We start from the raw sequence: 11,209 nt of genomic DNA on the forward strand, positions 1-11,209 counted from the left end.
TATTAGTAAATTAGGCCTCTCCACACTGATGTTTGAATACAGCTCTCCATCCTAAACAGAGACTCTTCATGTTCTTTCTTTTTTTAATTGGATATTTTATGTATTTACAATTCAAATGTTATCCACTTTCCCAGATCTCCCTTCTCCCACCCCTCTTCCCCCTACTTCTGTGAGGTTGATGCCCCTCCCACTCACCCACTCCCACCTCAACACCCTGGCGTTCTCCTACACTGTAGAAATGAGCCTTCACAGGACCAAGGGCTTCTCCTCCTATTGATACAAGACAATGCCATCCTCTGCTACATATGCGGCTGGAACCATGGGTCCCACCATACATATTTTTGGTTTGTGGATTAGTCCCTGGGAACTCCAGGGGGTCTGGTTGGTTGATGTTGTTGTTTTTCCTATAGGGTTGCAAACCCATTCAGCTCCTTTAGTCCTTTCTCTAACTCCTCCATTTGGTTCTCTGAGCTCAGTCCAATGGTTAGCTGCAACCATCCTCATCTGTATCAGTAGGGCTCTGGCAAAACCTCTCAGGAGACAGCTATATCAGGCTCCTGTCAGCAAGCACTTCTTGGCTTCAGCAATAGTGACTGGGTTTGGTGGTTGCATATGGGATGGATTCTCAGGTGGGGCAGTCTCTGGATAGCCTTTCCTTCAGTCTCTGCTCCACACTTGGTCTCTGTATTTCCTCCTGTGAGTATTTTTGTTCCCCCTTCTAAGAAGGAATGAAGCATCCACATTTTGGTCTTCCCTCTTCTTGAACTTCATATGGTCTGTGAATTGTATCTTGGGTATTCTGAGCTTTGGGGCTAATACCCACTTATCAGTGAGTGCTTACCATGTGTGTTCTTTTGTGATTGGGTTACCTCACTCAGACACTTCATTTTCTAATAGATGTGCTTTAATAGTAAGACTTGCAGTTGGTCAAAGTCAAGAAATAAGAGGTCAATAGAAGGCTCAGCCCTTAATGTAGGCCATCTACAGCATGCTCCTCCTCTTAAGACTCAGATATCTTCATACAAGGGGGAGTATAGATGCTGCAAGAGCTATAAGAGATAGAGGTTGCAGAAGACTGTGGGGAATAGTGCTTTCTGGACCATTGTGCACATGGCTTCATAGTGGTTTTGACTGGAAACAGAAGACATACACAAAATCAAGCCATTCAAAACCCCATCATGGATGAGGGAGGAGTTACGAATCCCCACCAGTGTTAAAAGGTATTGGAGACTACTGAGAACTGGGGAAGCAGTCTAGATAGCTTATCCATGCTCTAACTGATGGCCTTATTCCCGTGCACATACTAGCAATACAAACTGGGCACCATTTTTTTTAAAGTACAGGAAGCAAGAGAAGAGATTTGGTGGAGGTCATCTGGGAAGAATTGGCTGGAAGGGACTGGGTTGACTTTGATCAAAATCCCTTGGTTTGTATATATAAAATACTCAAGTAAACCTATATAAAGATAAAATGATCCATAAGAATACCTTTATAGGGCTATCTACACATCCCTAGAATCTTTCTAAATAAAAATAGGACATTTACTTCTTGACTCTCCAGAGGATTATGAATGTCACTTCTGTTTTAAAAATAATCATTGGTTTCATAAATCTCAGTGAATAAATATCAGTCCAATTTTTTAGACTATCAGTTGAAATGTACCAAAAGCAAACATTTTCCAAGTTATTATTAGATCGCAGGAATATATGGAAGAACACGGACAGCCATAAAAGGCAAGTTCAAAAGACACCAACAGCATATGCTTAGCTCTGGTCTGCAGGGTTCCACAACCAAATGAGCTACTCAAGATGGGTGATGTCAAGCTTGCTGTCTTGGGTGGCAGAGGTACAGGAAAATCAGGTGAGTGGTGCTTTGTTTGCTAGCAAGATTAGAGGGTGGGTAGACACAAAATGGAGTAGTCAACTGTGGCCATATATTACACAATAACTACCAGTAATAATGGGGTCACCGTGAGATAATTTTCATAAGAATTTTTCTGTATACAAATTTTCTGGGCAGGTTATTATTTATAAACTTTTAAAAACAGTGGGTCACCTGTGATTGCCTGAAACATGAATCTGTATCTTGTTCTTCTGATGTTTAAAACTCTAAAGACAAGAAATCCTTCCATGACATTGCCACAAGCCGGCCAAAGGTTGGAAAGGACTTTTCTCCTGTAAGGATAGGGTGGGCATGGGTGAATGGAGCATGAAGTTTATAGGCAGCACTACTAGAGGGCTGTTTGTAGTAGACACTGTTTTGTAGGTGTTCTGGAACCCAGCACAAAAGGCACTAACTAATTCCAGAAGTTACTATTGCATGTTGCTTTAGTTTACTCTGCTGAACAATCTAATGGCAGTGAGATTTTCACCAAGCAATGACCTCGGCCTCACAGTGAGAGCTGAATAACTATCAGGCTCCGGTCCTGGTCAGACAACAAGCTGTTGGAGTCTCCCCTGGTTCCCAAGCTCTAATTCACTGTATTTGTTAAGAATCGCATATGCTGGGCACTGCTGCGGTCCTTCCTTCGCACAGAAACTCGGAATCAGATTTAATTACTAGGGAAGCTAAGTGTTGCGAGAGCTTCGAGTTTCACATATAATGAGGAATGTATTTGTGGTTTCGAAGGCAAGGTGTTTTTACATGTTTGCATTCGTTAATGAATTCCATAACGATTTACATGTGTAGCATGTAGGATCACACGTTTCTATCTACAGAATCGCATTTTATCACCTCAACTTTTAGACCAGAAGTCAGTAAAGTTTTAAGCTCCTACCTAAGGCTTGTTGATTATTGAGTGAAAATTAAGATTCTGCATCTAACTGAATCATCGGGATCCTCAAATGCAACAAACCTTAAATCCTGCTTATTCATTTAACAGCTCTTACAGTAAGGTTTCTTACCAAGCGCTTCATTGGGGAATATGCTTCTAATTTTGGTAAGTTGCTGTTGTACACTTCTATTCTTGATATTCCGGTATAAACATTTTAAACCTAGTTAAAGCCAAAGAGGCATTTTGACAGAGTTGTTTTTTCTTTTTTCCACATTCATTCAAGTGTTTTAGTTCAAAGATTCTAATTTTGAATTCCAAACTAGGTTTGATTTGAATTGAGGGCTTTGAAATTGAATGGAATGCTTTTGTCACCAGCGTTACTGTTACCCACCATCGTGATGAATTAGAAAGAAAGAGTGTCTAGAACACTCTGACGTTGGGGTTCTCTTTTGCAAATACCGTGAAGCACGGACATGAGTTTCTGGCAAAGTTAATTGCCAAAGCATCTGTTAAAAGATAAAGACATTAATATTCACAGCACAAACAACTATAAAAGGAAGCTTGTAAAACTGTGTAATAACAACAGAATGATACGTTAATTAAGCATCCTACTGTTATCTAGGCTGTCTCGATAAATTTCCGAGAAATTCGACAAAAGATGCCAAGGCACCTGAGTATAAACCTAAGGTCATTTTGTTAAGTCTAACATGATTTATTTTTATATAAAAGTTGACATTGAATATAGGAGATGCTACAGTACAAATGTGAGGAGTTTTGTTATACCTTTGAGTATAGTTTTTGTTCGGAGATTGATCAAAATAATAAACTTTATGATTTTTCTGATCAAAGACATGAGGATTAAATGCTTTTCCTTTTCATTTCTTACATCAACAACAGCAAAATCCAGTGAAATGGAAGGGGGTTAGTTTGGTTCAATATTGCTTATTTAGTGTCAGAGAGTTAATAATTGTTTTTCTATACGAATCGAAGAAAACATTTGTTCACAAGAGGGCATTATCAGCATATTGCTGAGATGATTTTTAAAGATTTCTGCCATGCGGCTCTCTCTATGTGTGCAGCATAGTGTTTCCATGGTTGACGCTGAACATTTTAAGACAAGTGTTTGAAAACTGCTTACAGAAAGAAGACCACGGGGAGGAAAAAAAAAGAAATTTCTAGTGTTTCATTTCGAGGAGTGAAAATCTTAGGCATGGGGGTCAAGATAACACAGAAGCTAAGAGGCCTGGGTGAGAAAGTTTTCCCTGCACAGGATAGAAACTAAATACAATCAAGATAAAGCAGTCTCTGTAGGAGGACAGACAGCAATGAAACCTTCACCTTAATCTTTTCTACAATGCAGTTCCATAAACAAATGAAATGTTTACACATTCTCAGCTGTGACATCTCCGTGCATAATATAAGACCTGAGGACATTTTGAAAAGATAAGCATGTGACCCTAAGGTCACCAACTCTATGGAAACGAGCTCACAGAAGCAACTCCATCTTGTCAAGAAAGGATAGAAGGGGAAATTAAAACACTCTAAAGCGGTTAGAGATGACAACCCTTGCCAATGCTGTGAGATTTGAAAGAAAGTGTTTTTAAACTGTCTGGGAGAGTTTATGATTCAGGGCAAATAGTAAATGTGGGAAGTTTGGGGGGGGCAAGATAAATGTTCTACAAACAAAATCTGATGTTTGCAGAAACTGGGACAAACGTTATTCCTGGAAAGAGGTTAAAAGTCAGTCTTCATCTTCTGAGGTAACATTTGCTCATGCAATATCTGCTTCTTTTGTAAGACAGAGGTTTGTTGACTTTTTTGTGTGAAGATACATGTTCCTGAGTGCCCATGTGTGCAGGATGTACACACAGGTGCCCAGGGTGCTCAGAAGTGGGCATCAGGTCCCTTAGAACTGCAGTCACAGACAGCTTCCAGCTTATGAGTGCTGAGAACTGAACCAAGATCTTTTGCAAGAGCAGCAAGCACTCCATACCACTGAGCCTAGGCTCCGTTCATTTGTATTATGGGCTACAGGACAGCAGTCCATGGGAGTGGGTCATGTTTTTGTGTAAGTGTGTTAATTTATAGAGGAATAGAATAGTTGTAGAAGTAGTTTATTCATTCAAGGAATGCTCATTCAATACCTACTGCAAGGCCATATATCAATAGGATATGTTAGAGAACAGAGGGGTAGAGATATAATTCCTCATAGAACTTCAATGTGAAAGAAGGTGTTTGACCATCCAAGCCAAAAATTACGTCATTTGACACTAAGTGCTATAAAAATAAGCAAACTAAGATGAAAAAGTGCTAATAAGGAATATAGATATAGATGATATAGATAAAGATATAGATGTAGATGTAGATGTAGATGTAGATGTAGATGTAGATGTAGATGTAGATGTAGATGTAGATATAGATATAGATATAGATATAGATATAGATATAGATGTGGAGGTATTTGCAGCCCCAATACTTGGGGAGAGGATTCTCAGGAGAAAGTTCAATCCCCAGGTCAGCGGCCTGGAACACATAGAGGGAAATTGTCTTAAAACAAAACTGAGTCTTAAAGTCAACTGAGAAGCAAGGCAGAGAAAGGATCATCAACTAGGGACGTGCCACAGGAGAAGTCTGCGGAATTATATTCAAGGTGGACAGAAAAAAATGAATATCCAAGTTTGGGCATAGGACGCTTCTGACAGAGTTGAGTAATACTTAAGTTAGTACAGAGAGGGCAGAATGAAAGGGGTGACAGCCCAGGCAGTCTACCGAGACCATAGAAGTAATGTGTGCTGAAGGAGGGAAGCATTCTCAAGAATGGCAAAGGCTTCTTGATCTAAAAGAAACACACTTTGCTTGGCGCATTTGATGTAAGCTCATGGCTCAGTTTACCCGTGCCTTCTGATTCTTCTACGGGTGGAAAGTGAGTCGGTGAAACGCAGATGAATTAGGAGTTTTAATGGAAATCAAGGCAGAAAGGATGATGCTTGGGAAAGTGTAAAGGGATTCTTGGCAAGTAGACTAACTACGTTGTATTTTGACTGTAAAATGATACTCTGTGTGAATTGTATGTCATTAGGGAAATCAAGTCACGAGGGAGCTTCAGGTTTTACATCAGAATGAGACACACATCACTGTACAGACTGCGATCTGGGAGACAGAGTTTTGTAGAGAGTACAGAAGTTTGGTGTTTGACACAATCAGGTTAATATGTTTGTCTGATACTTAAGTGAATATTGCCAAGAGTAAACAGTGGTCTGGAGTCTGTGGGAGAAGTCTGCATTGCAAATACGTGCCCAGGTGATTGGTGTGTAGTAGACAGGACTCTAGAACCTGTAAAGGATTATATGTCCGTGAATGTGAACTGGATCCAAATGTAGAGTGTGAGGAGAGGATGGGGCACGAGTTTCAGAAATCACTAATTGAACATGAAAGTAAATAAAGAAAATTAAAACGGAGATAGAATGTGTGGAATAAAGAGCATATGAAGAAAAACGAGATTATGTCAGAGACTGCATGCGGCGGTACAACTAAAAAGGCTTACACGATCAAGGGTCGGTTTTCAATCAGGGTCAAAATCAAGGGTCTTCAATACATTTGTATTGATCTTAGAACCATTTCTGCATGTTTATAAGATGTAGGTAAGGGGTACTAAAAAGCAAGACGGCTCAGGTGCTCTATGCCAAGCCTAAGGATCTGAGGTTCTCCCCAAACACATGTGGTGGAAGAAATTTATCTTCCGACCTCCTCACAGTTTTGACACACATACGTACAAACACACACACACATATACACATGCATACATACATACATACATACATACAATCATTGATCAATCAATAAATTTAATAAATAGTAAAGAAATTCATGGTAGAGGACACATAATAGATTTACTGTCCATGGATGAGATGACTTTTTAATGTGTTGAGAAGATATAAACCAGCCTTGGGGAGGATCATCTATATTACTCCATATAAAGGTATGCAAATGAATAGCTACAACCAAGTTCCGTGGTCAATACACAGGGTTTCCTCACCAGCTCTGATCACAGATCCTCTACTCTGACATGCAAATATGACTGTTGTAGGACTGGATAGGTAACTCAGCAGTTAAAAGCACTTGCTCTTACTGCAGATGACCCAGGTTTGGTCCAGCACCCACAGGGTAAGTCACAACCACCTGTAATGTGGGTTGCAAGGGATCCAATATCCTCTGGCCTCTGGGGGGGTAGCAGTTGCACATATAATCCATGTAGACAAAACACACACAAAACATGTACTCTCTCACATATACACCCACAAACACAAACATACATACTCACACTCACAAGCAATAATATCCTTAAAATATGCATCATTGAGTTTGGCAGACTAAGATTAGTCCTATGTGGGTGTGTTATTCTGAGGTTTTCCCATACTAAAATGAGTATCTATATTTTTGCAGAATCTATCTATAATAAACACTTGTGTTTGGAAGGAAAACCATTAAATCTGGAAATATATGACCCATGTTCTCAAGTAAGTCAAACAAAATACCTCTTTGTTTTATTTTCAAGCATGATTTGAGGAAGAGTAGGCATGGAATGCAAAATCATGTCAACACTGGACTAGAGTAGCTTCTCAATTGATTATTAAAGTGTTGGCATTTCTTTCAGAGTAAATTGTGTTATTGGAGTTTTGTATAAATTTCTATTAAACATAAGCAAAGCTATCTTTAATTGTCCAATTGTTTAATTATCTCCAATGAACTACATGTGAGCCCAAAAATATTCTTAACAGAAACAGTAAGATTTTATTTTATGTATATGAGTGCCTTACTTGTGTGTGCTTTATCTGGATGTGTGCCATGAGCATGATGTGACCATAGAGGTAAGAATGCAGCATATATAAACTGGAGCTGGAATTACACATGCTTGTCAGTGCCATGTGGGTGTCAGAACTGACTTGAGTCTTCTGCATGAGAAGTAGGTACTCTTAGCCAAGCAGCCATCATTCCATGCCCTTAACAAGAATCTCTAAAGTACTACTGATTATGGTGTAAATGCCAGAAATTAAGGCAGGATGACCTGTCAGTTTTCATTAACTTGTCTGTTTGTAACTACTTTTCAATAGAGCACCAATAATACAAATTTTGAGTATAAATTCCTTACATGTCAATACACTAAAATATCAAAATGGAATTATAAAAATGGGAAGAATGCTTTCTAAGACTTCAAAGCATGTTCTTGTTATTGATTTGTCCTAAGCATTTGACCCTAAACTATCCTATAAAAAGTTTTAGATAAACTGCAACATTTTCACCTTCATATGTTTGAATCTACTATCCAAAAGAAGTAGATATTCTAGTTTTGGGAGATGACTCAGTGGATAAAGGGCTTGCCACACAATCATTAGGACCCTTGTTTGAATTCCTAGAATCACGCAGAGCTAGGCACTATGGGAGACAGGTGTAATTCCAGCACTCCTGTGCAGTGATAGAAGGAGTCAGGAAGTCTCTGTGCCATCCAGCCTGTTACCATAACAAAAGCTTCATCTCAAACAACATGGAATGGGTGGGCTAATATTTGAAGTTGTTCTTCGACCTTTACTTGTTTGCCATGCCAAGAATGGGATATCATTCACACATGAAGATGCATACACACATACAAGTGCACACACACACACACACAGAGAGAGAGAGAGAGAGAGAGAGAGAGAGAGAGAGAGAGAGAGAGAGAGAAAGAGAGAGAAAGAGAGAGAGGAAATAGATACTCCACTTATGAACACAAATGCCATTTTCTGAAGACCAATGTATGTGAGATTGAAATAACTGTGTGTGCATGTTTAAGAAAGAGTGATAAGAATGATACAGAGGAATAATGGAAGCCCATCTTAGAAATTATTGTTGTTTGCCATTACTGAAATGGGTAATCATTAAGTGAAGCAAAGAAACTCGGTGGTGCGATCACTACACGTCATGTACTTGGTTCCTTTACAGCCACAGAAAGCAAAAGGCTCCCTCACAAGTGACCTGCACTGGGCAGATGGGTTTGTGATTGTGTACGACATCAGCAACAGGCCTTCCTTTGCTTTTGCAAAAGCCCTTATCTACAGAATCCGTGAGCCACCAATGACTCATTGTAAAAGGTAAGACATTTCCTTCCAATCTCCTTCCCTTTTTACTAAATCATCATCTTGCTGAGGGTATCATTAGGAAGGATTTAATACAGACTTCCAATTACAAAATTTAACAGCCCTGAACAATTCACCTTCTCATTCCACAGGAGTTACACACGTAGTAAAAGGAATCAGATGAGAATGTTTTATACCCTGGCTGACATAAACAGTTACCTGCCCAGAGTAAATGGCTATTTTACAAGACAGCTGCTATTGTTAACATGACACTCACAAGCAGAATCACGGTGTTCTGCACAGTGTCTCCTCCATGCCGCCACCTTCCCTTTTCATCCTCACAAAAATGTTAAGGATCTTAAATAAATCCAGATTTATTATGTTTGCTACCTTGTGAAATCCAATTTCTTGTCATTGGGTTGCCCAGGATGTCACAGCAGAAACAGAATGAATAGTCAGACACCTACAAATATTATGGGTGGGGATATGTTTTTCTCCACTTTCCCCCTGAGATAAAAATGTGGTCAATAATTCACCGTAAACTGCCTTGGCACACACAGGGAAGGAAGGTGACTATATTTAGAGAGTTGTTGCTCCAGTAATCAAACACTTAGGTGTTTGAGATTCTTTGCTTAATCTCCTCTATTTTTATTGTTTGAGCATTTCTCACTAAAGTGTTCAATTTTGTTCAAATGCCGGTGTGAGGAGTTACAGAGGTTCTTATCAGTGGTACGCATAAAGTCGAAGATGATGGCATACTTGAGTGGACCTTGAAGCTATCAATTTTATTACTGTACATTGCCACATGTATACATGTGATATCATAGCTCCTGTAAATGACAATGGAATTAATTACTTTTGTACAGGTGTGACACAATACCCAGCAGAAAAAAAATGGAGTAATGGCTTTATATTGGCTCTAGGTTTCAAGTGACCAGTCCCTGTCAAATATTTCCATGTTTATGGGCCTTCAGTGAGGTAGAATCTTGTGGTTCTGTGGTAGGGACTATTTTCTTATTTCGGTTAACATATAGTGTGACGAACTGAGGAAGATTACAGCCATTTTAGATCACTGCATCTATCGCCAAATAAAGAATACTTCAGTGCTTCTCCAAACTCTAATCATTGAGAGTTTTGTTTGTGTTATTTATTTCATTCTGTGCAAAATGTCTTTGTAGCAGTGGGGATGCCTCTCTAAATACATACATGGCCCTGATCATAGATGTAATACTTACCGGGACTTTTAACTTTTTAATCTTCAGATATGAACGTACCCTATTTCTACAGTGGTTGGCTCCATCTTGAAAGAGTTTCCCGTTGTGTTTCAGGGTCATGGAACCAGCTGTGGTTTTAGTTGGCAACAAACAAGACCTCTGCCACACGAGAGAGGTTGGCTGGGATGAAGGGCAAAAGCTAGCAACTGATTACCGCTGCCAATTCTGTGAGCTGTCGGCCGCAGAGCAGTCCCTGGAGGTCGAGGTGATGTTTCTCAGACTCATCAAAGACATTCTGATGATCTTCAAACATAAGGAGAAGAGAAGACCCAGTGGGTCTAAATCAATGGCCAAACTAATCAATAATGTATTTGGAAAGAGGAGGAAATCTGTTTAGTAGACATATGATCCAGTGGAATTGATCCATCAAAGAATTTCAGACACTTAAATGGCAACTACAGCTATGACTTATACAATTACATTTACAATTTATACAATTACACTTGAAATTTTTACAATTAAAATGCAGAATTTTTTGAGACATGAAATGACTAAAAGGTCAGTCATTGCTTTATCTTAAACTATATAATTTGTTCTTTGAGTTATATTTGGTTACCATTGTTTCTCACACACATACTTTCACTTGTATGAGCAAACACTCATACTGGTGTAAAAGTGGAAAGCTGTCCCCTAAGCCTCATTTAGAAAACTCTGCACATGTTGTTTTATTAAAATACAATTATAAAGTGTGTGACTCACTTTTATATTTTGTTATTGTTTTGAGTTTAAACAAACAGATATGCAAAAAGCTAATGCATTGTCCAGCGCAAGCTACCAATTTTAAGGCACTGTCATGATACTTAACAGGTTTTTAACTTAAAAACATGATTTACAGTTAGATATGTTAAATTACCTGTCCGAGAATAAATATTTTGCATTTGATGACATAATGAAACAGTCGTGTTGTATGAATTAGTTATTATTCTTATATCTGTAAAATATAGAAAATACAAATAATAAATTCAAGTTAATACAGGAATTATTCTGCTGGCTTTCAATCCGAAGGGAGACAGTCCATCATTCAGGGAAGACACGATGGCAGGAGTGTGAGG

The 11,209-nt window shown here is 38.9% G+C and overlaps 1 protein-coding gene across 1 annotated transcript; it reads left to right on the plus strand.

The window, feature by feature from the left end:
* The first annotated feature begins 1,776 nt into the window (after positions 1–1,776).
* Rergl (RERG like) lies at positions 1,777–10,820 on the plus strand. The gene is made up of 5 exons (XM_032907321.1): positions 1,777–1,860; positions 2,882–2,938; positions 7,217–7,290; positions 8,750–8,898; positions 10,212–10,820. Exons 1-5 carry the CDS (start codon positions 1,809–1,811, stop codon positions 10,492–10,494), a joined length of 615 nt encoding a protein of 204 aa, XP_032763212.1. The 5' UTR covers positions 1,777–1,808; the 3' UTR covers positions 10,495–10,820.
* The last annotated feature ends 389 nt before the right edge of the window (positions 10,821–11,209 follow it).

The sequence above is a fragment of the Rattus rattus genome, chromosome 6 (genome assembly GCF_011064425.1).
Source record: "Rattus rattus isolate New Zealand chromosome 6, Rrattus_CSIRO_v1, whole genome shotgun sequence".
Classification (NCBI taxonomy): Eukaryota; Metazoa; Chordata; class Mammalia; order Rodentia; family Muridae; genus Rattus; species Rattus rattus.

What these genes read in the sequence shown, in the direction of transcription:
- Rergl (XM_032907321.1), top strand. Translation starts at nt 1,809, where the DNA reads ATGGGTGATGTCAAGCTTGCTGTCTTGGGTGGCAGAGGTACAGGAAAA. An exon ending in TATATGACCCATGTTCTCAA is followed by an intron (nt 7,291 to 8,749) that starts GTAAGTCAAACA and finishes GTTCCTTTACAG; the next exon opens with CCACAGAAAGCAAAAGGCTC. An exon ending in CCAATGACTCATTGTAAAAG is followed by an intron (nt 8,899 to 10,211) that starts GTAAGACATTTC and finishes GTTGTGTTTCAG; the next exon opens with GGTCATGGAACCAGCTGTGG.